The 26,430-nt window shown below is 54.0% G+C and overlaps 2 protein-coding genes across 4 annotated transcripts; one reads left to right on the top strand and one right to left on the bottom strand.

Annotated features, from left to right (window-relative positions):
- Window positions 1–4,919: 4,919 nt before the first annotated feature.
- Window positions 4,920–14,705, top strand: Ptbp1 (polypyrimidine tract binding protein 1). Of its 2 annotated transcripts, XM_032908592.1 has the most exons (14): window positions 4,920–5,039; window positions 6,723–6,753; window positions 8,977–9,049; window positions 9,214–9,533; window positions 9,620–9,790; window positions 9,878–9,988; window positions 10,060–10,234; window positions 10,393–10,470; window positions 11,105–11,253; window positions 12,293–12,326; window positions 12,732–12,824; window positions 12,923–13,139; window positions 13,253–13,330; window positions 13,418–14,705. In XM_032908592.1, exons 1-14 carry the CDS (start codon window positions 5,032–5,034, stop codon window positions 13,548–13,550), a joined length of 1,671 nt encoding a protein of 556 aa, XP_032764483.1. In that variant the 5' UTR covers window positions 4,920–5,031; the 3' UTR covers window positions 13,551–14,705. The 2 variants fall into 2 exon arrangements, with proteins under 2 accessions (XP_032764483.1, XP_032764485.1); XM_032908594.1 differs by lacking the exon at window positions 10,393–10,470 and having other exon boundaries at window positions 4,961–5,039.
- Plppr3 (phospholipid phosphatase related 3) lies at window positions 11,873–26,430 on the bottom strand. 2 transcript variants are annotated; one of them, XM_032908589.1, is made up of 9 exons: window positions 26,008–26,430; window positions 17,471–17,656; window positions 17,254–17,389; window positions 16,925–17,120; window positions 16,733–16,790; window positions 16,477–16,650; window positions 15,855–16,248; window positions 12,715–12,763; window positions 11,873–12,075 (listed from the first exon to the last, which is right to left on the bottom strand). In XM_032908589.1, the coding sequence occupies exons 1-9, from the start codon at window positions 26,080–26,082 to the stop codon at window positions 11,949–11,951; spliced, it is 1,395 nt and encodes a 464-aa protein (XP_032764480.1). In that variant the 5' UTR covers window positions 26,083–26,430; the 3' UTR covers window positions 11,873–11,948. The 2 variants fall into 2 exon arrangements, with proteins under 2 accessions (XP_032764480.1, XP_032764478.1); XM_032908587.1 differs by lacking the exons at window positions 11,873–12,075; window positions 12,715–12,763 and having other exon boundaries at window positions 14,841–16,248; window positions 26,008–26,423.

The following is a 26,430-nucleotide window of genomic DNA, read 5'->3' as shown; positions in this document are numbered from 1 at the left end:
TCCCATGGCCAGTCTCCCGACCTCAGCATCCATGAATCCACTTCCTCTCTTTAGATCCCTTTTTCCAGATATAAGCTATCATAGAGTCCTAGGTTGCGTGCTCTTCTGTGATGAGGTTTCCCACTAAGCATGGAGTCCTCAAGATCCCTCCACACAGGTGTCGGAGTCTCGCTCCTGTTTGTGACTGTGGAGGAAGGGCTGGACTGTGTCCACCATCCATATTCACAGCCCAGCTGACTCTCTGAACACACATACCCATACCTAGAGGACCACGCTGCTGAGCCAGCCTGCCTGCCTCCGGCCCATGGCAACCACCACAGCTACTTCGGATTCTGCGTGCCGGGATGGCTAAGATGCCAGGACATTTCTGGGTATCCCTGGAAAAGCAGACCAATCACTCCTCCTGGGCGGGATGCTTGTGGCTCCCAAAGTCTTCTCTGGGAGTGGCTATCTTGGATCTTTTCAGGGAGTGGCAGGGTTGGGTGACCTTCCCTGCTGGTCTGGGGGGTGGGGTGACACAAGGGCGGAGAAGTCTAAACATGGACGTACCTTCAAGGTCACTAGCTTCCATCTCGGTGGTCAGTAGGGGCTTGCAGGGTGCAGAGTTGGAAGTTCCGAGAAGCTCCCCTCGGCCTTCCCAAATCATCAAGAACAATTTCTTTTTGCCAGCATCTGTTTATTTTGTGTGTCTCTGTGGAATCAAACCCTGCAGCATGACAGTGGTAGGCAGAGTTTCCTCTTCCTCCTTGTACGGTGCAGAGGCCATGGACTGAACTCTGTCTCACAGGGCCTTCCTGGAGTCCTGGTGTTAGGAGGTTAAAAACCTGAAACTTCTCTTCAGTGGACCTCCTCAGACCCAGACTCCCTGGCCATGCACTAAACTGTCCAGGAGAAGTTTGGTAAATGGGGAAGGGATCCTTACTCAGCATCATGTATATACAACTTAAAAAAAATCCTTTGAGAGTCTATGTAGCCCTGGCTGTTCTGGATCTTCCCAGGTAGACCAGGTTAGCCTCAAACTCTCAGAGATCTGCCTGCCTCTGCCTTCCAAGCCTGGGATTAAAGGTGTGCACCATCACACCCGGCTAAACAAAATCTTAAAAAAAATTATAATTCACACACAAGCAGCAGGATTGGTAGCTCAGGCCAGTCAGGTCATGTTTCTGAGAAGTTAAGACAGAAGGGTCTCTGGGGTTGGGGATTTAGCTCAGTGGTAGAGTGCTTGCCTACCAAGCGCAAGGCCCTGGCTTAGGTCCCCAGCTCCGGGGAAAAAAAAGAAAAAGAAAAAAAAAAGTCAGAAGGGTCTCAGCCTTCAAAGTTCCTTCCTAGATCCCCAGTAACTGTGACAACGGGCTGTGGCTCAGGAGTTCTGAAGCCCTGGGTTCCATCCCCAGCAAGGCAAACAACCAAGAAGTAACAACCAACCCTAGGCTATTTCCTTTAGTGGAGACATTGGCCTTGTTTTCCCTTCAATAGAGGAATAAACTGAGGCTTGTCTCTACCTTCCTCGTATTGTTCCGAGAGTTTCACTTGGCTCTGGCTCTGGGCCCTCGCCCCAGCCTCCATCCCCTCCTACAGGGGGGTATCACTTTCCCTGGTAACAAGCGAGGTAGTGTGCCTCTCAGACAAAGGCCAGGTGAGCTGTCCCTCCTCGCCTCAATCATTCATGAAGATAGCAGCTGGCGAGGCTGGGGTGGGCGCTGAGCAGGCTCAGACACAGTCAGGCCAACCATGTGGGAGAACTAAATAATACATCAGCCAGGGACATCTTCCCCAACAGGTGTTCTGCATAGGGACAGGGAGACTGTAAAACGGCTAGCCACTAAGCCATGGCTCCCCCAGAAGCCAGCCCCCTTGAGGAGGACACCTAAGTCGTTGGCCATCTGGGGTGGAAGCTTCCTAAGCCTGGCTTGTTTGCAGGACTAAAAGCCATTCACAACCTCGAGAAGGGTCATCGTGACCAGTGCTGGCCTCCAGGCTGTGATCCCCAGAGCCCAGGAATGTGGCCCAGGACTGTGGAAGCAGCAAACAGTGGTCTAGTTGGGCAGGAGAGGGACTGAGTCCTATTCTTTATAGGTGCAGTTCAGGGTCCTGAAACTGAAATTATCCAGGCCAGACTTAGCAGGAGACAGTGTTAGGAGGAGGCAGTTGTGAAGACAGAAACACACACAGGACTCTGTCACAAGTTGTGGACACTTGGAGCTCCAGAGTGTGGGAGAGGCAGAAAAGGCCTTCCTGTGCAAAGCCTGGTTTCAGACTTCTGGGCTCCAGATGCAGGGCTCACATCTGTGGTGTTAGAGGCAGTCCAGTGGGGGTTGCATCACAACAGCAATACCAACCATTTATCCATTTAAAAAATAACGATCTGGGAGCATTGGGAAAGGAAGCCAGCGTCTCCTGCTGAGCCATGTCCCCAGTGGCCAACTGAAGCATTCTAGGCAGGGGTTCCACCCGGAGCCACACTCCTAACTCACTGGGGAATTCTAGGCAGAGATGCCACCCTTGAGCCACATCCCTAGGCCCTCACTGGGGCTTCTAGGCAGAGGTGTCTTTCTCCTCTCCCTGGTCTCTCTTCTAAGTTGCCTAACCTGGTCTTAGAACTCACTCTGGCTAGGCCTAGGCCTGTCATTCCATCACTCAGGAGCTGAAACAGGACGATTGATCACTGCATGCTTCAGGTCAGTCTGAGAAGGAATTCTAGGACAATCTGGGTCACAGAGTTGAGAACTTATCTCAAAACAAACAATCCGGGCTGGAGACATGGCTCAGTGAGTGGCTAAGAGCACTGACTGCTCTTCCAGAGGTCCTGAGTTCAATTCCCAGCAACCACATGGTAGCTCACAGCCATCTGTAATGAGATCTGATATCCTCTTCTGGTGCGTCTGAAGACAGCGACAGTGTACTTATAATAAATAAATAAATAAGTAAATAAATAAATAAATAAAAAACAAAACCCCCAAACAATCCTAGCTGGGCACTGCGGCGCCCACCTTTGATTCCAGCACTCAGGAGGCAGAGGCCGGTGGAGCTCTGTGAGGCCAGCCTCAAGGCTAGGTCCCTGCAGTGGGGGTTTGAGATGCTGAATTCCGGCCTGTTTCAGCAACCTTGAGGAAAGTTAAAGGGAGTCTGGAGTTCGAGAGGAACCTGCCCCAGAGGCCTGCGGTGCAAAGGTCCCAGGCAGGGTTAGAAAAGAGTCAGGTGGGTTAGAGAACGTTCCCCACTGAGTATTGGAGGTCTAATTCTGAACAGAAAACAGATAAGGAGTTGAAGGTGAGCAAGACCGTTCAAGGGTTCTGAGAATCCAGACGTGGTGGGGCAGGCCATTAACTCGGGAGGCAGATCTGTGTGTTTAAGGCCGGCATGGTCTACAAAGGAAGTCCAGTATACATGGCCAGGGCCACACGCCGAAACCCTGTTTCCATAAAAAAGGTTGGGGGGGGGGTGGTCTCTGAAGTAGCTTTCAACAAACTCTGCTAATGCAGACAGACAGACCTGTGCTCGGAGATCAGCAGTCTCCAACTTCACTGGCAGCCACCCATGCAGGTTGGCTTCTGAGGGTGGGGCCCCTGCTTGGCACCAGCCTTCCAGAGAACAAAAACTGGCAGCCAACCTTGTCCTTAATGGTCCAGCCAGGACCTGATAGGAGTCACAGAGGGCTCAAATCCTACGCCTTGTTGTGGGTTTTTTTTCTAAATCCGCGGGACGGTCCTGATTAGGGATTCTGGGCCTTCAAGCTAGCTGCTCTGTCGGCTGGCTGGGGCCTGAAAGACCTAACTCCCAGCGAGGCCTCCGTGGAAATCGGCAGCCGCCCCTAATCCAGGCTGGAATCCTCTGGCACCAGGCCCGCGTTGGGGCTCCAAGGCTGTTGGGCCACTGGCCAGGTCTGCAAGGAAACCAGCATAGCTGCCAGCCTCTTCCCCCCCCCCTCCCGCGCGCCCTGGACTACAGAAAAGGGAGGCCAGGCCGGGTGCTGAGCTCACCTCCCTTGCAAGGCGGAGGAGAAACTTTCCCCCCTTGCCTGGCCTTTTTTGTTTTTTAGCAGATAACCAGGCCGACAAGAATCCGAATGGTTTGCGCCTTTGAGATTCAAGCCCCACCAAAGGATCTCTGTTTTGTAGCATGCACTAGACTTTGGAGAACCTATCTCCATCTGCGACCACCAGGACTGGAAGGCAGAATCCTAGCTCCTGGGGTGAAGGTACAAGAGGGCGACTCCTGGGTTTATTTGTAGGGCATGCAACTGGACACTTTGTAGCCTCCGTTTCCCCAAGTGTAGGCAGAACCAGCCACAATGCGGCTCGTTTCCTTGGTTTCCCAATTTCTGCAACATAGGTGGAGCTTGGCTGCTGTGGGTAGACAAAAGACGGAAAAGGATGATTCACAATCTAGTCGCGACTACGTCTGTGAAGCACGTGGCCTCCATCTCGCTGCGATCTAGTCCAGGAGAAACTCGGCTGAAAGTCCAAGTTTTGGCCACGTGACCGCAAGCAAGCTAGGGCAATACTGGGTTTTCTGCCCGGTTCTAAGATGGCGAAGCACCTTGCTTTACCCTCATGTTGGAGGCCAACGGCTTCTATTGCCCGCTTGCAATATGGAGGTGGACTGCCGAAAGCACGCTTCTCTGAATCTGACCCGCCACGTACCCACTCTCAAGATGGCGTCCCACGGGTTGGATAAAGACTTGCTCATTGGCTCAGACGCTATCACGTGCCCCTACTCATTCACGCCCTCCCCCTCCCCCACAGGCCGTTTCCGTCTTCCGTCCTGACTGACGGCCGTACAGTCCAATAGCCGACTAGTGTCTGTCTGAGTTTCACCCTTGGAGTAACATTTTGACCAATAGAAGGCCTTGGCGGGGGCAGGCGGGGTTGACCACGCCCACAGACTGCGGCGGGAGCCAATGAGTATCGCGCGCGGGGGACGTGTGCGGGCGTCTCCGCCATCTTGTGAGTCTATAACTCGGAGCCGTTGGGTCGGTTTCTGCTATTCCTGCGCCTCCGCTCCGTCCCCCGCGGGTCTTCTCTGTGTGCCATGGACGGGTGAGTACTGCCGCATCCCTAGCCCGCCGCTCGCTTTCCGCTGTGCCCCAGCCATCGCTGGCGCCCGCGGGGGCTTTTTACCCCCGCCGACCCATCCAACCGCTGCGACGCGCGCGCGCGGCCTCAATCCGCGTGGCGCGCTCGGAACCCCTGATATCTGAGGCCCGCAAGGAAGCCGGCTGGTTTAGGTTGGCCGCACCCATACTTCGTCTCCCCTCAACCCTCTAGCCCAGCGCACTTCCGGTGCTCGCGCGGCTCATCCGGAGTAACCCGGAGCCCCTTCCCCGCCCTCAGCGTGCACGCGCGCTTCCCCGGTGAGGCGCGTTCACTTGAGGCGGCTTGGCCGCTGTGATCCTTCCCGCCTCCCGTACCCTAATTGGTGCCGGCTCGCCCAGTGCCCAAGAAATGTCCCTTCGCATTCCGCGTGCAACCCCGCGTGCGCGCGCACAGTAGGGCGCGCGTCCCTTAGCGCGTGCGTGCGTGGGCCTGTGCTGAACGCGCACGCCCTTCCCGCCTCGGGGGAGGTGTCCGGAGAAAGCCCCCAGAGCCCCCGGACGGAGAAGCTGTGGGATAGAGGGGTTCAGTTGGCTCTCCCGCGTGGGCGCCGGCCTGGCATCCGTATCTCCTACATGCTTCCGGGAGATGCCTCTCTACTCGGCAACTTTTTGTAGTTTTCGGTTTGTTTTGGAGACAGGATCTCATTGTAGGCTGGCCTGAATCCACTTCTGTCTGCCTGCGTACTGGTGGGACTTAAAGACCTGAGTCAACAGGCCCCGACTTTTTTCTTGAAACTTTTAGTTAAGGTTTTTGGATAAGGAATGGCCTTGAATTCTTGAATCTTCCACCTTAACCTCCCTAGTGTTGTGAGTCAGTCACCAGGCCTAGTAAGCTTTTCCTTTTTCTTTTTTAAGACTCAATTCTGAAAAGTAGCTTGGCCTATCTTCAAGCTCAGTACCAATGGCAGTCCCCCTGCCTCAGCTGTCTGAGTGCTGAGATGACAGACTGGAGTCTCCAGTTGCTGCCTTTTAGCAACTTATTCAGGATCTTTGAGCGGGGTGTGGTGGTGCACACCTTTAATCCTGGCACAGACGGGCAGTGCTGTGTAGAGAAACATTGTCCCAGACAGAATCTTTGAAAACAGTAAATCAGGCAGAGGGGTACACAACCCAGCCACCATTCGTGAAAGGATTCACTAGGCAGACAGACCTCTGAGAGTCACTTCATGGCCGGCTTGCTGCTCCTGTAAGCAGGCTAGGTGTTAAGGCAGTGTGCAGTCACGAGGGGCTTGGGTTGATCAGTAACCTGGGGTGTATCCGGGCAGCTCTGTTGGTTTGTAAATGGTAACAAGGCCACTTAGCCTGCTGTCAGCAGCCTGGCCCTGGAGCTCCCAGCCCCCATCAGGAAGCACTGTCTTTGGCTGCTCCTTACCTACATTTCAGGCTCCCAGCGTTGTAGGATACTCAGGAGTTGAGTATTATTGGCCCAGATCACTGGTATGCTTTGTAAAAACTGGACCTCTTAATGCATTGAAAGGCAGGGTCTGGGTCCTGCGTGAAAGGGGGGAGGGTCTCCAAGGACAATAATGGCCCTCTTTCAAGTTGAGACTTAGTGGGTGGCTCACTCCCCCTGCCTCTCTAAGCTGGACTGGCCTTGCAGTGCTCATGTCTCTCTTTCTCTCCACAGCATCGTCCCAGACATAGCAGTCGGTACAAAGGTAGGTGTCTCTAGCTTGGCATTGCACCCAGCCTCCCCTGTAGTCAGAGAAAGGCTTGCTTACCGCAGTGGCCTGCCTCAGTCCAGGGTCTACAAAGATGGTAGGCGGAAGACAGCACAGATCACACAGAACTTCCTGAGTCTTAAGTTTTAGGGGCCTAGGGCCCATTTGTGGGTCTGGTGGTTCTGTCTTTCTGCTGGCCTCTTTCTGACTGGTTTTGCCTTGTCCCACCCTGTGGCCTTCATCTGCGCAGTGAGGTCAGGCCTTCGGACACATACTTTGGTGTTGCCTCTGGGTTTGGTTTGAAAGGCTGTGGCATGTAAGGTGAAAACTGAGTTGCCACCCGTTTGGTGCTGTCTTCTTGTTTGTCGAGTCTTTGCTATTCAAGCAACTCTCAACCCTGGTCTCTTCAGCTCCTTGAGTATCTGGGGAGACAGAATAGTCCTACCTCCAGTTCTACTGCTTCTGTGGGTGGAGCCGAGAGCTAGACGGGTGCAGGTGTCCTGAGTCTTTTTTGACCAGCAGAGGTGTGTTTGTGTCGGCTTGGTCTTGCTGTGTTAGGTGGGCTACTTAGACTTGTGTGCTAAGCTGTAGTAGGTGGCAAGTAGTTTGGAGTTTCTCCCCCTCAAAGGCCTCCTGTAGGTTAGGCCCTGAGGGCCACCTCAGCTGCTGCCAGCTGATTTGCTACCAGGCTGCTGTCTGGACTAGTCTCACTCTCCTGAGTGGACGCTGTCTCCACCTGCCTGCTGATCTTCCCTCAGATAAGTCCGTGTTCACCACTGAGGGGAGGAAGCCCCACTTAGGCCCAGGCCTGCAGGTGACAGGGTATGTCTGGGCAAAGCTGCTGCTGACCCGGATTGCCTGGTGGCTTCTTGTCTACACAGAACTCATTCCAGCTAGCCACTGAGGGCACACTGGGCAAGTTAGCGGGGAGCTCTGGGTGGATACATGGGCCAGGGCTTCTTGCTCTGGGATGGCAAATGGATTGGGCCTATCTCCATGGGAGCATTTGGGAAAGCTGGGCTGAGCGGGCCCCCCTGTGTTGTGGTATCACATGCTTTTGTCTGCCTAGCTGCTTGGGGCTATTGGCCCAGGTGGCTGGAGTTTCCTCTAACTGTCTGGGCTCCCAGGCCTCTATGGGGAGACTGTTAGGGCTCTGGCAGCCTGCCAGGATCAGAGCTACAGGAAGTACTGCTCCTATTGCCCTGCCCAGACGGAAGCCACCTCCCACTGAGGTCAGCACAAGGGACCTCATGGGTAAATGGTGGACAGCAGGAAGTGACTTCTGTAGCTTAAGATATGGACATGAGATTCTGAGCATGTCAGGGTCTACCAGGCAGGGCAGATTCAACCCCCCTTCAGCAGCCCTTGCTCCTGAGACCCCCCCCCCCCCGAAACTGCTCAGGACTGGAGTTCCACGTTGGTGTAGGTCATGAGAGGCTTAGGTTTAGTTTCCCCTTTCCACCTAGGGTGAATAATGGGAGAGTAGGTGCTGGCTGTGTGGTCTCTAGACCTGTCAGTTCGTAGTGGGTGCCTGTTTCTTAAGTCGTCAGGTATTGTGGGGGGGTTAAGGCCAGTGCCCTACAGTGTTGGATGGGCAGTGGGGCAGGGGCTCTGTTGGGCTGATTAGTGGCTGGGCCCTGGATGGGTCTGGTTTTGAGTCTGTGGGTGTTTCGCTCCCCGGTCTGGCTGCCCGGGAGTGGATAGCTAAAGAGCTGTCTCAGGAAGCCTCTGATCTGAGGCGTACTCTAGGTGGCATGTCCTGCCTCGTTTGTTATCCTGATCCTAAGTCTCCTGTGTTTCCAGGGGTTGGCTCAACAAAACAATTGAGTAAATTGCTTCAGGGGGGAGGGGTACTTATCATGGGGTCAGTTCCCCAGTGAGCTGCCTATACCACTGGATGGTACTTAGTCCCTTGTCCTTCTGGAGGATGACCAGGACACCAGGACCGGGGCAACAGCAGGGCCTGCTTTGTTTCTTCGGAAGCTGGGAGCAGCTCTGCCAGGAGGGTGCCGCAAGGCCAGCAGCTGTGCACTCTGGACAGACAGCCCGCCAGGAAGGGCCTCCCACATGGCTGTTGGCACAGGGCCGTAGTGAAGTGACAGTGGCTGGTAGTGAACACTAAAGCCACAGGCTTGAGGCATTGTGCAGAGGGTTCGGGCTGTGGTTGGGAATGCAGGGAAGGAGTCAGCCTGGAGCTGACAGTCCATGCTTTCTTCCCAGCGGGGATCCGACGAGCTCTTCTCCACGTGTGTCAGCAACGGCCCCTTCATCATGAGCAGCTCGGCCTCAGCAGGTGAGTGAGTGTCTGGGTGCTACATCTACATGGCCTTTCCCAAGCAGGGAGTGCCTGTGCCTAGGGAGGGGCAGGGCGAGCCGGGTTGGGGGGTGGAGGACCTGGCCAGAGGCGGGGAAGAGGTTCACATGCAGCCTCCCGAATGCACACCTATCCCTTTTCAGCCAACGGAAATGATAGCAAGAAGTTCAAAGGTGATAACAGGAGCACAGGAGTTCCTTCCAGAGTCATCCATGTCCGAAAGCTACCTAGTGATGTCACTGAGGGCGAGGTCATCTCCCTGGGGCTACCCTTTGGGAAAGTTACCAACCTCCTTATGCTGAAGGGGAAGAACCAGGCCTTCATTGAAATGAGCACAGAGGAGGCTGCCAACACTATGGTTAACTACTACACATCGGTGGCGCCAGTGCTTCGTGGACAGCCCATCTACATCCAGTTCTCCAACCACAAGGAGCTCAAAACCGACAGCTCGCCCAACCAGGCAGTATGTCTGCAAGGCAGGTGGGTGGGTGGGTGGCCAGCCGGGCTCCCTGCCTCAGCCCTGGCTCACAACTCATGGTTCCTCCACAGCGTGCCCAGGCAGCCCTGCAGGCTGTGAACTCTGTACAGTCAGGAAACCTGGCCTTGGCAGCCTCTGCTGCTGCCGTGGATGCAGGAATGGCAATGGCAGGCCAGAGCCCAGTGCTCAGGATCATTGTGGAGAACCTTTTCTACCCAGTGACACTGGACGTGCTGCACCAGGTGGGTTGGGTGCACGCCCCGCCCCGCACCGGGTGGGTGGGTGGACCCCGCCTGCCCCAGCTAGAGCTCACACGTCCTCCCTTGCAGATCTTCTCTAAGTTTGGCACAGTCCTGAAGATCATCACGTTCACCAAGAACAACCAGTTCCAGGCGCTGCTGCAGTATGCTGACCCTGTGAGCGCCCAGCATGCCAAGCTGGTGAGTAGGACTTCTGTCGGGTGGGCAATCCTGTGACTGGCCCGCACTCACGCTTGTCTCCCTCCCCACAGTCCCTGGATGGCCAGAACATCTACAATGCCTGCTGCACACTGCGCATCGACTTCTCCAAGCTCACCAGTCTCAACGTCAAATACAACAACGACAAGAGCCGAGACTACACACGCCCTGACCTGCCCTCTGGAGACAGCCAGCCATCACTGGACCAGACCATGGCAGCAGCCTTTGGTAAGATGCTGTACTGAGAAACACCAAATGAAGGGGTGGGACAGGCCACTAGCTGTCAGGGCACCCTGGCACTGCACAGCCCAGTCACTCAGCAGTCCTGCCCGTGCCCGGCCCAGCCGTGAGGTGAGGTGCAGTGATTAGTGTCTGTTTGTTTCTAGGTGCGCCCGGCATAATGTCAGCCTCTCCGTATGCAGGAGCCGGGTTCCCTCCCACCTTTGCCATCCCTCAGGCCGCAGGTATTCACGCTCATCCTGACCCCGGCGCCTGCATGCCCACACGACCCCACAACTGCCCATAGACGATGCCAATGGCCCGAGTGTCAGGTCCCAGGCCCCCTTCTGGGGAGAGGGGAAGGGGCCTCCAGCGGCATCCACAGGCAGCTAGGGCAGGGTAGTCTCAGGCAGGGCTGGGCCAGGGGCCCTGTGCTGACCTCACCGACAAGCCTCTAATCATTCAGTCTTTGGTCTGGTTCCCTTCAAGCACCTCGGGCGAGGACAAGGACGCAGTGTCCCTAGTAGATTGAATTTAATGGCCTGGTAAGCAAGTGGCCTCCAGGGCTGAGGAGCATGGGCCTCTGCCTCCCTCCGCGTGCCGCCCGAGCATGCATGGAGGAATGAGTGGGCGCCGCATGCGTGCACAGCCAGGCATAGCTGTGGCAGGCCCTGCTTGCAGAGGGCCTGTGTCAACCAGAGCTTTTGTGCTGTTGGGCGCATGCAGTCTGATCACACCTGGACTGGCCGTGGAGTCAGGCAGTGTGTGTGGCCTCTTGGGCAGGCCATAGCCAGGCAACACCTCGTGGCTATGTGTGTGAGACCTGGCCCCTCCTGGTGTAGCCATCCAGGCTCACAACTGTACTGCCTTCCTTTGCAGGCCTCTCTGTTCCTAATGTCCATGGAGCCCTGGCACCCCTGGCCATACCCTCTGCTGCTGCTGCTGCTGCTGCAGCCGGCCGCATTGCCATTCCAGGGCTGGCAGGCGCCGGGAATTCCGTCCTTTTGGTCAGCAACTTGAACCCTGAGGTATGTGGGCATTGCTGTGCTCTGCCTGTACATGGAGTAGTGGTGGGGTGCTGGCTGACCACAAATTGGGATGGGGGAGCATACTGGATGGCAGGCAGGGTTTTTGGGTGTCCCAGGCACCATGGGTACAGTCGTGCCATCCCTCTGTCTGCTGCTGTTGGCCTCCGCTCCTTCCTAGTCGCTCTGAGGTTTTCTGTTTTCCTCTCAACTCCATTCGCTCCCTGGCCCTCAGTGCTCAGAGCCGCAGTGTTTTCTTTGCATACAGACAGTCGGAGTTAATTGGGGCACGGCAAGGAGGCCTGGGAGTGCCAGTTGGAAGGGAGATGGTGGCCCAGGCTGGTGCTGGCCAGGCCGTCTCTGGCTGGAGCTCTATAGAGCCCAGGTGGCCCGTGGGGCTCAGCGCGGCCTTTCCAGGAACAGGTCTGCACACGGTGCCTCAGGCTGCTCTCGGGCTCCTGTGGCTCCGTGCCAGCCCTGCTCATCCAGTTCACTCTAACTGTCCTGAGCTCTGTCCGCCACCTGGGAACTAACAGGTTCCACTCCTTGCCTCAGTCCTTAGTCTCAGCCGCAGTGCTGGCCCACAGTCCTCCGGCCTGCGTGCAGTGCTTCTCCTCGAATGTATGAACATGTGTGTCCGTTAGAGAGAGTAAAACAGAGAGTATGGGCGTGTGCATGTGGAACACTGCCTTGTTTTCCTATGTATTTACTGACCTGTGTTTTGCTACTTTTTTCTTTCCTCCCCTCCCCTCCCAATTTTTTTTCTTGCCTGATCCGGAATTTCTTTGCCAACTGACTGCACGGTTCTTCTGCTTCCTGTTGTTGCTTGAAACAAACAAAACATAAATCAATAAAAACAAAACTCCCCTCTCAAACCCGCTCTCCGGAAACCAACCTGCCCTTGAATATTAACATCCTGACAACTTCATCATCATGAACCTGCTCGCCTGCGGGGACTGTCTTCCTCGTGGACGATTGGCACTCGCCCCCTTGACCTCTCCCTCTCCCTGTCCCCTGCTGCCTTCCTCTGCTGTCTCTAAAGAGAGTCACACCCCAAAGCCTCTTTATTCTCTTCGGTATGTTATTCTCACTTTTATTACCTTGGTTTCGTTTAATTGGTTATTTTACACCCTGCTATGTACTATTGAGTTTGTGTTTGGCCTTCTGCCTCGGTCCGTGGTTTGCTTCCGGTTTGCGGATTGTACTGAGTAGACACGCATGGTTACCACCCTGCATGCTTCCAGAGCTAAGCGTGTCAGTAGCATGTGAACTTGGCTGTTCTGACAGCTGTCTGGAGTCTGAGACTGCCCGAGAGCAGTGTCTATTAGCAGGCCTTGGGCTGTGAGACACAGGCTCCCGGTGCCCTCTAAAGAAACCTGGCCCACCGGGAGCTGGGGACAAGACGGGTGGGTGGTGGGTTGGTGGGCGGGAGAGGTTAGGAGACCAGGCAGCTTAGAGACTCACTTGGGTTTGTTTCCAAGGCGTCTACGGTGATGTGCAGCGGGTGAAGATCCTGTTCAACAAGAAGGAGAACGCACTTGTGCAGATGGCAGACGGCAGCCAGGCCCAGCTGGGTGAGAACCACCATAGGGCCTGGGCTGGGGCTGGGGCTGGGGCTGGGTGCCAGTGGACCGAGCATCCCACTCACATGGCTCCCATCCTTTTTGTCCAGCCATGAGCCACCTGAACGGGCACAAGCTGCATGGGAAGTCAGTGCGCATCACCCTGTCAAAGCACCAGAGTGTGCAGCTGCCTCGTGAGGGGCAGGAGGACCAGGGCCTGACCAAGGACTATGGCAGCTCACCACTGCACCGCTTCAAGAAACCTGGCTCCAAGAACTTCCAGAACATCTTTCCTCCCTCAGCTACCCTGCACCTCTCCAACATCCCGTAAGTCAGCCAGAGGGTGGTTTATGTGTTATTGTTTGTGGGCCACAGAGGGCTCCTGATCTCCCCCATCCATCCCCATGTGAGCCCCAGCCAGATGCCTCCTGTCTCTCTAGGCCCTCTGTGTCAGAGGATGACCTCAAGAGCCTCTTCTCCAGCAATGGCGGTGTGGTCAAAGGCTTCAAGTTCTTCCAGTGAGTAAAGCCCTGCCTTTTCACCCTTCACCCTTCACCCTACCCAAACTGGCCGACGAGCTGACTACCCCAACTCCACCCCTGCAGGAAGGACCGCAAGATGGCACTGATCCAGATGGGCTCTGTGGAGGAGGCAGTGCAGGCACTAATTGAGCTGCACAACCATGACCTGGGCGAGAACCACCACCTGCGAGTGTCCTTTTCCAAGTCCACCATCTAGGTGCCTGTGGGCCTGCGAAAGCTTCCGCCATTCCAGAAAAGCCACTTTAAAAAGCAGCTGAAGTGACCTTACAGACCAGAGATTTTATTTTTTTAAAGAGAGATCAGTTTACCTGTTTTTAAAAAAATTAAATCTAGCCCACTTTGCCGTGGCAGGAAATGGCTTGGGCCACAGAGGCCCAGTCCCAGCAACCATGCCTTGAGGGGCTTAGGCGTGAGGCCACAGCGGTGCCCCGAACACAGCCGCTTTCTGTGCCTTACAAAACCAGCGTGCCTCGTGGCCGCACACCCACCCTCTAAGGCCACCAGTTGTCTCTAGACCTGCAGTGAGCCAGGCAGCCTATACTTAGGCTCCCCAATGCCGTGTAAGAGCTGGGGCCACTCCCCTACACCCTTATAATCAAGTGACATGATTCTCCCATGTCCCTGGCCAGCCCAGAGGGCCCAGGCCGTCCTCAGCTGCCGAGCCTTGTGTGACCTTTGTATTCTATTCCGTGGGGTCACAGACACCTGTGCCTAGCAATCTTTCCACTTGACCAAATACCCGAGTCTTTTCCATTTATATGCAAGAGATAGAGTTTTTAAGTAACTTTTTATAGCAGTGGTACAATTGTATGTGTGTACTCTAAGCTTCTCTGTCCCCTGCACTCCTTCCTTCCAGTGACCAACTTGCAGGTGGGCCCAGGCCAGGGCTGGAGAAGAAGCTCTGAGGCTTGTGGGTGTCCTACCTTCAAATTTTGGACCAAAGTTTTGTTTTCTGCCCGCCTCTGACTATGCCCAGTTGAGGGGCTAACCTCTAGGCCTTAATGTCCTTCCTGGACGCCCACCTCCATCCTAGCCTGTTTCTATGGGAGGGGTTCCCTGCACCTCAGTTCTGTGAAAGTCATGGAAGAGTGTAAATATTTATGATTTTATACCTGTGGGGCTGAGGCGGTGCAGCATTTTTTATGGTGACAGATGTATATTTTGGTAACGACTACAGGCTCAGTATTGTCCTGGGGCCAGCCCTGGCCACATCTACCCCAGCCCAGATGGTGTATTGGGGGGAGGGGGACTTTCCATTAAAGCAGTTTTATAACCTTTGCCTTCCCTGAGCCCTTCATTCTGAGCTGTAGGCCAGGCTGGGCCTGGAGTCAATAAACAACTGTGTCTTGCACTCTGCCTGTCATTGGGCAATGGGGGTGGTGGTGGACGGCTTTGCATACATGTGCCATGTATGGTGGGGTGCAGTAGCGGCGCAATCCACTTGAGCTAACCTGAAACAAGGTGGGCAAGGACCATCCAGACCACATAACGGTTACCATGAGCCTTTATTGGTGGGGCTGTAGTTACCCCCAGCCTGCCTTCTCCCCATCACAGCTTTGCCAGGCTTAGTCCTGGTACCTCCTGGCCTGCATCCTCCTGTAGTAGCTTTCTGCCTCTGCCTCCACTTCTCTCTCCCCCAGCGCCCCCACCTGGCGTCTCAGGGTGGATTCCCTGCTGCCTGCACCCAGGGCCCCTTCGCTTGCACCTGGTGGGGGCAGACCCTCCCCAGTGGCCAGGTTGACGGTGGCCACAGCCCCAAACCGGGGTTCCTCCTGGTCCACATCACTGACTGGAGACCCTGGGCCCATTCCAGGCTGTTTGCAGCTGCTTCTGAACCCACGTGCCAGGTCCCCCAGCTCATAGCCACCTTCCCCTTCCACCACTTTGGCCTTCCACTCCCAGGGTGTGCTGCCCGCAGACAGGTGCACCACCGGGTGGTGAGGTGCATGTGCATCAATTGTGACGATGCTGGCAGAGTCCCGGTCTGATGGGGACCTGTACTGGGAAGAGTCGGAGCTGGCACTGGAGGAGGAAGCTGTCTCAGCCTTGGGGCCCCCTGCTGCCTTGGACATGGCAATGACCTGTAGTAGCCTCGGTGGGTTGGCCACCCGTGGCTGTGGTGGAGCCACAGCCACTGGGCCCCCACCCTTCTCCACCATTGACAACCACTTGGCCCGCACTGATGCGCTGCTCTTGGGTGACAGGCCAGCTCCAGCCTGAACTACTTCCTCAGGGATGTGGATGAGGGGCTGGGGCCCAGGCCTTGGAGGCAGGATGACTCGGGGCCCGAGCCCTGGCCGAGCCTGGACAGTTGGGTAGAGTGAGGGTGGAACAGGCCCTTCCTCCTCCTCCTCCTCCTCTTCTTCCTCCTCTTCCTCTTCCTCCTCCTCTTCCTCTTCTTCCTCTGCCACCTGCTCTGCTGGGGCTCGCAGATGCGCAGGGCTAGCCTCATCAGGCAGCCCCAGGCCACGACCCTCCAGAGACTTTTGCTTCCACTCACTGATCAGCTGCCTGGAGCGCGAGGCATCAAGGGGCACGTGGATAGTCATGTGTCGCCGGGAAGGGTCATCCAGCGAGGGCGTGCTGACCCGGGGCAGTGTGTTGCTGAAGGTGACCATGCCCTCTTTGCCCATGGGGCTGCGTGGGGCCAGCAGGTCTACATCCACGCTGGCTCGCTTCAGGCTGCCAAGAGATGTCTTCTCTCTAGCCACAGGCCGAGGCACACCCTCTAACCTCCCGGGAGGGCCCAGCTCATCTGTGCTGACAGACTTATTCTGCTGATACATGGACTCATGGCCCCGCTGTGTCAGCGCTCGAAGGGCATCCTTGGCAGGAGCTGGGGTGGGCACCTTTTCTGCAGGTGGTGCCTGGAAGTTGCCCACCGCGTGGCAGGCCTAGGGATAATAAGGGCTAGCATGAGGCTGTTATCCAGCAGGAGAGAGTGCCTGCAGGCCACAGGGAGGCACCAGCACCCTCTGGCTGATGGAACTATGCAGAAGCAGTGACAGGATTCTCATTCCCTCAGACCCCTTGGATATTCTTGCCGCTCAGCCTCCCTGCTCCCTGCTACCATCAGTGGCCAGCCTCCTCCCTCAGACCTCTTAGCCAACAACCACCCTCACCAGGTAGGCAGCAATGCCAGCACCAATAAGGAAGCCGGCGTAGACGTCCACAGGGTGACTGCGGTACTGGGTGATCTGTGTGAGGCCACAGACGCCAGCGGCGATGGCGAAGGCGAACACAAGGATGGGTTTCAGCAGCTTTGTGGCGTCCGAGATAACGGAGTTGAAGTACATCTGGCCAACAGGTGGGCAGGGTCAGGTTTTAGCTACTGCACACAGGCGGACACGAGGTGCGGCACCGGGGGTCATCACTCACCGAAACGTAGACAGCAGCGAAGGCGGACAGAGTGGCGTGCTGGGACGGGAAGGTCTTCCTACAATAGGCACCCACCCTGTCAGGCCTACTGGTCTGGGGACAGTCGTTCCAGGCCTGAGTCTCCCCAACCAAAGCCCACTAGAGTAGGGGTTTGGGGTAATCCCAGTGCAGGGCTGGGGAGGTCCAGCTCACCGTGCTGACAGGATGGCATGAGTATCATGGCCAGAGCAGATGTCCTGTGTGATGTAAGGGTTCGCCTCACAGGAAGTGCCCAGCAGGGTGTAATTGGGTTTGCAGACGGTTAGGAAGAAAGGTGTGTGGTAGCCGGTGGCCAGCTGGATGACATCTGTCACCAGAGCCGTGGCACACAGGCCAAACACGTGTACACCTGAGGACGAGAAGGCCAGGCCAGGGGAAGGGAGCAGGGGGGAGAGGTGTTCCCCCCCCAAGCCTGTCTGCACCATGACCCCCCTCCCATGAATGGACTTCAAGGCAGGATCGGGGAGCCCTCAGCCACTCACCCACAAAGCGCACGGTGCGCCGGAGGAAGGAGTTGAAGTTGCAGCCACCAGCATTGATGCTGCCCTCTACACCCCCTGGACCCCGGCCCCAGAGCCTGGACTGCAGACAGTAGACCATGCCCTCGCCGACCATGATCTGCACCCCCAGGGAAAGGCAGGTCAGGCAAGGTCACAAAGAGGAACAAAAGCACCCAGGGCCCCGGTACAGGTTACTCACGGAGGCCGCGGGTGCAGCAAAGGCCAGGCTCAGCAACATGAGTAGTGGAATCAGTTCTTCATTTGTCTCCACGTAGGGCATGGACAGGGAGCGGTCGTGGCACTGAAAGCCCACCTTAGCCGGCTGGAACAGGTCAGTCAGCTCCAGGAAGTACAGAGACACAACAGAGGAAGCCACGATGGGTAGCTGGGGGTCAGACAGTAGCCTGGGTCACTGGCCATGCCACCACAGGCTTAGCACGGCCCACAGATGTACACAATTTCAGCAGCCTAGCAACCATCGCCAGGAAATGGCCCAGTCACACAAAGGCTTCCTCAACACCTACGTCCCCCTGGTGGATGAAGCGGAAACTTACAGGTTTCTTTGGGGAGTCAGTTGTGTTGCATGTTGCAGGGCAAACATGTAAAGAAACGTTTTCTTGAAATGGACACAGGTTAGTAAACAGTTTTACCGAGGCTCTGAGGTGCCCTTGAGGCAGGCGGCAGCTGGGCAGAACGGGCGCGTTGATTGTGCCCCCTCCATCCCCCCACACTCCACACACCCTGTTTGCCCCTGAGCCTGGGGAACTTGCAGCTTAAAGCCAGCCACCACCCCCACGGCAGCATGTACCCCAGCAACAAGAAGAAAGAAAAAGCTGTGGAGAGGGGTTGGGGATTTAGCTCAGTGGTAGAGCGCTTGCCTAGCAAGCACAAGGCCCTGGGTTCGGTCCCCAGCTCCGAAAAAAAGAAGAAGAAAAAAAAAAGCTGTGGAGAGAGGAGAGAGGACGTTTGCTGAAGACGACCTTAGAAGAGAGATGGGAAGAATACATAAGGGATTATGTTTCTCTGAGCACCATTCAGTCATGGAAGGAAGAGATGAAGAGCAAAGGCCAACATGATGGATACATCCCTAATGGCGGAGAAATGGCAGAGAAGGTCACGGGAGAAAGAACCTGCGGACCCGTGCCTGAGACAGGCAATAATGCAAGGGAAATCTTACAGTTTGGGCAATAGGAAAAGAGGCCCTTTATCTGGCCTTGTTTTCCAGTCCATTTTGAATCAAGAAAGACTCATTGAAGACTCCTTGAGAAGAGGCCGCTTTGAAGAAGACACACATAGTAAAAAAGGGTGGGCAAGAGTGTGAACTTCCTGTAGGCGAACAGACCGGAAGGGTGGGGGACGCGTGCCGTTGTATTGCACGTCTAACACTGACCTTCCTGGAGTCGACGCTGAGAACGGAGAAGGTATTTTAAATTTTATGCTGCTTAGGCTTAATTACGATTTTTTTGTCAATAAATAACTTTTCAAAAAAAGAAAAAAACGGTTTTACTAAGAAGACTCGTAAAGGAACGTTTCACTAAAACAGATACAGGTAAAAGGATGTTTTACGAAAACAAACACATAAAAGGACACATGAGAAAAGACTCTTCCCTAACGACACACATATGTTGATCCACCTTACATGTGTTGCTGAGCTGCGTTTCTCACTAAAACACACTAAAAGCCTAGAGTGGTGTCCTGATGCCTTCTTGTCGCTTCCTCGGACTGGGGCCAAAGGACAAAGTGATGTCGGCTGATACAGAGTCACATAGAGTTTTGCTAAGGAGGACTCACATAATAAGACAAGACACTTGGTGAGATAAGTCCTGTAGAAGACGTGGAACGTTTGGAGACCGTGTAGATACGATGCAGCAGACAAGGGGTCACGGACGGAGCTAATTCCACAACCCTTCTCGGTCTCACGTCTTCACTAATCTTCGTCTTTACCAATCTCTACCTGGTTTTTGGTTTTTTTGGTTTTTTTTTAAATATTTATTCTATGTGTATGAGTACACTGTTGCTGTCTTCAGACGCACCAGAAGAGGATATCAGATCTCATTACAGTTGGTTGTGAGCCACCGTGTGGGTGCTGGGAATTGAACTCAGGACCTTGGGAAGAGCAGTCAGTGCTCTTAACCACTGAGCCATCCCTCCAGCCCTAATCTCCACTTTGTTAAAAGAGACACAACAAAGAACTTATCCTGGTGTCCCTAATAGACCTGGTCCCTCCTACTGACTCATGTCACTTTGATTAAGGCCTGACTATTCCCACTATCTTGACACTACTGAACGAGACTAATATATCTAGAAAATGTTTACAAGTAGATCAGCTGTTGCTCCTGACCTATAAACTAAACTCCTTATTTCCTGACAACACAGACACGATTTATTCCAAAAACCCATTTCCAAACAGGTCTACCTCCCCTAAATCATAATAATCTTTCTTCTCCACTACCTCTAGTAGGTGATAAACTAAAAAAGAGCATAAAACGTTTAAAAAACATTTAAAGAACCATTCTTAAAATTGAGATAAAACCAGGCTGGAGAAATGGCTCAGTGGTTAAGAGCACTGGCTGCTGGGGATGGGGAGTTAGCTCAGTGGTAGAGCACTTGCCTAGCAAGCTTAAGGCCCTGGGTTTGGTCCTCAGCTCCGGGGGGAGGGCAGCCAGTGCTCTTCCCGAGGTCCTGAGTTCAAATCCCAGCAACCACATGGAGATCTGATGCCCTCTTCTGGTGTATCTGAAGACAGCTACAGTGTATTTATACTGTATACTGTAATAGATATCTTTAAAAAAATTTAAAACCATACACCCATCAATCTGTCCACCCATTTATCTACCTACCCTTCTACCATTTATCTATCCACCTATCCACTCATCCACCTATCCATCCATCCACCCATCCATCCACCCATCAATCATTCACTTGCCCATGCACTCACCAATTCAATGTCCATCCACTCATCCATCTTCCATCTGTCCCTCTATTCATCCATCCACCATACATGCACACATCACATACTTTCCATCCCTACATCTCTGTTCAGCCTCCCCAGGTTTCTGCTCATAGCCCCACCCCCTTACGGAGCTGTGCCTTAGTCCTGCTGGCCTTAGAGCAGCTTCCCTCGTGGCATTTCCGTGTCCCTTTCTCATCATCCATCCACTATACAGCTACAAATGGCACCCCGTATGTGGCCGGTGTGGAAGCCCCTCACTCATGCCTGAGTCCTGTCTATCCTGCAGGCATGTGTCCCCACTGCTCCAAGGGATGATGCCAGCATCACTGCTCCCTTCCAAAGGATAGGGAACCATGACTCCTGGAAGCAGGGACATTGGGGCTAGGCAGGGCACTGGCTGTCACTGAAGACACCTCGAAAAGGGGCCCAAGGGAGCTGTGTTAACGGCAAGGGCACATCCAACTTACTACACATTTCGTCTCCAGCTGGCCTCAGCCTCACTGAGCCACTGAGGATAACCCTGGACCGAGGACCCCGATGGATCCTCCTCTATCCACCTCTTGGAGGTGGCAGGTATGTATGGTCACCATCAGCTTAAGCCGTATTTATTGACCTCCTACTGTGCACAAGGTCCAAGTTGGGGTGACCACAGCTGCCTGGGGTCTGCCATGTGCCCCTAGGGAAGGAATAACAGTTGCTTTGTGGTGTGTGTTGGCACATAGCTGTAATCTCAACACGGGAGGCAGAGGCATGTGGATCTCTGTGAATTAGAGGCCACAGGTTCCAGGCCAGCCAGGGCTACAGAGTGAGACCCTTTGTCCAAAAAATTTTTAAAAAGATCTTTTTTTTTTTTTCCAAATTGTCTTGACTCGAAGGTGAGAGTTATTCCAGGAAACAGAAATTGCCAGCAATTCTGCAAGCAAGGTGTGGCCAGTGGCCAGGGTGGGCAGCCAGTGTGAGCCGCTGGAAAGGGTTGGCAGTGAAGGCCTGGACTTGGCCTTAAACTATCAAAGCCCACGCCTTCAATACCAGCACTCCAGAGGCAGGGCAGGAGGATCTCTGAGTTCAAGACCAGCCTGGTCTACAGAGCAAATTCCAGGACAGCCAGGGCCACACAGAAAAACCCTATCTTGCAAAAAAAAAAAAAAAAAAAAAGCCAAGGCCTGGAGGGAGATCACACAGCAGTTAAGAGATGGCTTAGCAGTTAAGAGCACTGACTGCTCTTCCAGAGGTCCTGAGTTCAAATCCCAGCAACCACATGGTGGCTCACAACCATCTATAATGAGATCTGATGCCCTCTTCTGGTGTGTCTGAAGCTACAGTGTACTCACATACATAAAATAAATAAATATATCTTAAAAAAAAAAAAGAGTTCTCTCTCTCTCTCTCTCTCTCTCTCTCTCTCTCTCTCTCTCATCTCTCTCTCCAATAATTTATTTTTATTTTATGTGCTTTCGTCTGCATTATGTTCACAGAATTATAGACAGTTGTGAGCTGCCACGTGGTTGCTGGGAACTGAACCTGGGTCCTCTGGAAGAGCAGTCCGTGCTCTTAAGGCTGAGTCATCTCTCCAGCCCCACTGCCCGCTTTTCCAAAGGAACTGGGTATGTTGATTCCCAGTACCCTCAGGGCACCTCACAACCTTCTGTAACTCTAGTTCCTGGGGCTCCAATGTCCTCTTCTGACCTCCATAGGTTCCTGCACGCATGTGGTGTTCATGGCTAACAGCCTAAACATGAAAAAGGATTAAGTAGCCAGGACCGGGCAGTGGTGATGTATGCCTTTCATTCCAGCGTTTGTCCCCTAGGACTATGTGCTGAGCCCCTGTTTCAGTCAGTGAATAACTCTCACTGGGGCTCTGTGGTAAAATGCTAGTTCAGCATGCAGAAACGTCAGCCCCAAGGAGGAAGAAGCAGGAGGACCGGGAGTTCAGGATGAGCTTTAGCTACAAAAAGAATTTGAAGGGACTGGAGATAAGATGGCTCAGCGGTTAAGAGCACTGACTGCTCCTCCAGAGGTCCTGAGTTCAAATCCCAGCACCCACATGATGGATCACAACCATCTGTAATGGAATCCGATGCCCTCTTCTGGTGTGTCTGGAGACAGCGACAGTGTACTCATATACATAAAGTAAATAAATCTTAAAAAATAAATAAAAAGAATTTGTGGCCAGCCTAGGTCCCTGCAGCTGTGGCGATCCATTATAATGCTGCCAACCTCATGTGTCGGAACCACGTGTGTCGGAATGTTCCGTTGGACACTTGTCTTTCTGTGTTCAGCAAGCTACTCCAAGAGATCCATCTGCCTCTGGCTCCTGAGTGCTGGGATCAAAGGCGTGCGCCATCACTGCCTGGGTCAATTACTACTCATCTTTACTTGTGCGTATGTGCACGCGTGCACGCATGTGTGCGTGTGTGCGTGTGCGTGTGCGTGTGTGTGCATGGAGAACAGAGGACAATGGTGGGAATCTATCTTTCCATTGTGCCAGGGGGTCCCAGGGAGCGAAGGTTTGTCTGCAGGAGCCTTTGCCAGAGCTGTCTTGTCAGCTCCTAAACGCCCTTCTCCATGTAAGAGTTTCCATTTATAGGCATCTGTTGGAGCCTCGATCCCAACAGAAGGGAACTAGCATCTGTACCGAAAATAAAGCAACAGCCGTGGGAAGAAGCCTTAGGTCCGCGCTCTGGTTAAGATCTGCTGCTCACACAGGGTGCCAGGTGCCAGTGTGGGCAAACAGAGCGGGGCGCGTGAAATGCTGCACTTCCCTCCGCCTGGAGTGGTGGCAGCACATGCCTGTCATCCCAGTCCTTGAGAGGCTGAGGCAGGAGAATGGCTCTGACTTCTAGATCAGCCCGAGTTGCTTAAGGAGAATCAGTCTCAGAAGAGACAAAACAGGGCTGGAGAGGTGGCTCGGTGCGTAAGTAACTGGCTGTTACTGTTGGCAGGGAATCAGTGCTCGCACGGCAGCTCGCGACTCTCTGTGACGCCAGTTCCAGGAGATCTGGCACGTCACACAGACATTTGTGCACCGAGATTAAGATAAAATACACAGAGCAATGAAAGAGCTGGTGATGCACACATTTAAACCCAGCACCTGGGAGGCAGATCTGAGATGGGTGGACCTCTGTGAGTTCAAGGCCAGCCTGGTCTACAGAGCAAGTTCCAGGACAGCCAGGGCTACACAGAGAAACCTTGTCTTGAAAACAAACAAGGGCTGGAGAGAGATGGCTCAGTGGTTTAGAGCACTGGCTGCTCCTCCAGAGGTCCTGAGTTCAATTCCTGGCAACTACATGGTGGCTCACAACCATCTGTAATGGGATCTGATGCCCTCTTCTGCTGTGTCTGAAGACACATATAATACTCACATATAATAAATAAATAAATAAATAATAAATCTTTTAAAAAAGAAAAAAAGAAAACAAACAAAAAACCAAAGAACAACAACCCAACCAAAAAGAAATTGAGAAAGGAGAAACATTAGTCTCCCCCCAGTGACTCTCCTAGGGCTCCTCAGCCTGCTCCTCCCCCTGGGGAACGACACAGGCTGGTCCAGGGGCTTTTCTCAGGGGCAGGTCTGTGTGATAACCTATAGTGTCTTGGTGTAGAGGATGGAGTGCTATACCGCAGGGAAAAGGGCCAGGGCACCTTGCGTGCATTGTCAAGTCCTCACTGGATAAAAAATCCTTGTCTTGGGCTGGCAAGATGGCTGAGGTGTTAGGTGCTGCCTGCTAAGAAGAACGGTTTGATCAAAATCACTGAACGCACATGGTAGAAGGGAAGGAAGAACTAACTCCTCAAAGTGACCTCTGACCTCCACAACTGAGCTATGGCAAGAATGTGTATGTGCACACACACATATATGAGCACACACACATACATGAGCGCACACACATAATGAGCACACACACATACATGAGCACACACACATACATGAGCACACACATAAAGACCACACACACATACATGAGCACACACACAATGAGCACACACACATACATGAGCACATACACGTACATGAGCGCACACACATACATGAGTGCATACACATACATGAGCACACACATACATGAGCACACACATACATGAGCTCATACACATACATGAGCACACACATACATGAGCTCATACACATACATGAGCGCATACACATACATGAGCACACACATACATGAGCACACACATACATGAGCACACACATACATGAGCGCATACAAATACATGAGCACACACATACATGAGCACACACACATACATGAGCACACACATCTATATGCTCCTGCACACACATTAAATAAATTTTTTAAAACCTTAAAAAAAAAATAAGAGGAAAACTTCCTCGGAGGTGAGAATGCTTGGTCTGCATGTGCCCATTCAAAGCCTCGGCACCACAAAGCAAGGTGGGCATAGTTGGGTGCACAGGAACTCGGGTATTGCAGGGCGAGGACACGTAGACGCTATCGAGCTTTTAGCCCAGTGGGAAAGCAATTGAGGAAGACACCCGACATCCACCCTACGTTCTGGCTCAACATATATATCAGTTGGGGTGAGCTTCTAAGCACTGACACCCAAGTTCAAAAGGGATCTTAGCCCTGTGTGGTGGTTTGTGCATGTCCCAGCATCCCAAAACCTGGGAGGCAGAGATGGGAGGGCTGCGAGACCCTGGCCTGGAATACATCTCAAACTGGAATCCAGTCTAGGCTACAGAGTGAAACCACAGATTGGGAGTTCTGGACCTGGCTCAGCGGTAGAGCTCCAACGTAGAAACCCCCCCCCCCAAAGGTTCTGGGGGCGTGGTCAGGGTAGAGCCCCTGCCTAAAATCTCCCAGTGAGGAACTGGGGGCTCGGCCAGGGTGGAGCCCCGCCCAGAATCTACCAGTAAAGGGAGGAGGCATGGGAAAGGTGAAGGCCGGCCTAGAATTCCTCAGTGGGCGTGGTCAGGGGTAGAGACCAGGTCTGATAAGGTCCAGGCCCTGGATTCTGTAGCCAGCACTTAACACATTAATGAAAATAATTTTTAATGAGTGAGAAAAAAATAGCTGTAAAGCAATTTCTGGAAGGATTTCAAAGGAGAGATTTCAAGAGTGACAGTGGGCCTGAGGGGCTGGACAGAGCCTTGGAGTGGGCTATTGTCACACACTTCAATGCCATCTTCGGACATATGCATTCTCCCTAATGCTCTGTAGCTCCCACCTGACCCGGGGCTTGTGGGGCTCGGCCTGGCTTGCAGCTTCTGCCATTCAAAGGAAAATGCAACCCTCCACACTTAGTATGCACCGAGTGAATGTATTTATTGTTTTCTATTTTTAGACGCACTCAGTTCTCCACCACAGCTGGCTAGATTCGCCAAGTGGTTGAGGAGCTCTGCTGGAGATTGGGCGGGGGGCACACAGCCACGCCATTAGAGAGAGTGCTTGAATTTAGACGCACCTAAGGTACTGCATAGGCAGGTACCCAGTACCCACCCTCACTAGATGGGGCTTGTTCGCCACTAATGCCCCAATTTCCAGCCCCTCCAGTTGAGCTTCTCACCCCTGTCCTTAAAAGAACACCCAGCATCCTAGCATTCTCCCACCCCCACCACGGTCTGTTCCCAGTCTAAAGGACCCATCTGAGGCTTTGCAACTCCTACTCGACCTGTAGAACCCTGCGCCTTGTACCCAGCCTCATCCCCATCCCAGCTCCAGGTGGTCTGGTTCCGCGGTGCGGGTTCCTGTCCCTGCAGCGTGGAGGGGACGGTTTTGGAAGCTCCCTGCCACGAAGATCTTTCTCTGCGACCCCCCACTCACCTCCACGAAATAAAAGCAAGGTAGGAGCGTCATGCTGTCCTTCGGCGTTTTATTCTTCTCCTTCTTAGCAATCATGGTGACGCTGGCGCTGTAGGCCGAGGTTGCAGGGGGACAAAGGCAGGCTGGAGACTAGTTGGTGCGCAGATGGAGTCTCCAGGTGGGGAGATAAGGGCTAGCCCTGGCTCCTGGTCAGAAGGCTCGGGGAAACTGAGGCTGAAGCAGAAGGGGGGAAACTTGGGGAAGGGAGATGCGGGAGCCCCCGCGCGCGCACGCGGCTCGCTCACCTGGCGGGAGCAGGGAGGGCGGAGTCCGCTGCAGAGAGAGGACACAAAGCCAGGGTCCCCGCGTGGGAGGGACGCGAGGCCCAGGCGCCGTGCGCGGCGCGCGGACTCTTTGTCTGCGCGCTCTGCAGACAGCTCGGCC

The sequence above is a fragment of the Rattus rattus genome, chromosome 1 (genome assembly GCF_011064425.1).
Source record: "Rattus rattus isolate New Zealand chromosome 1, Rrattus_CSIRO_v1, whole genome shotgun sequence".
NCBI classification, from domain to species: Eukaryota; Metazoa; Chordata; class Mammalia; order Rodentia; family Muridae; genus Rattus; species Rattus rattus.
The sequence above is the reverse complement of the archived record's forward strand: the minus strand, read 5'-3'. Positions and strand labels throughout refer to the sequence as shown.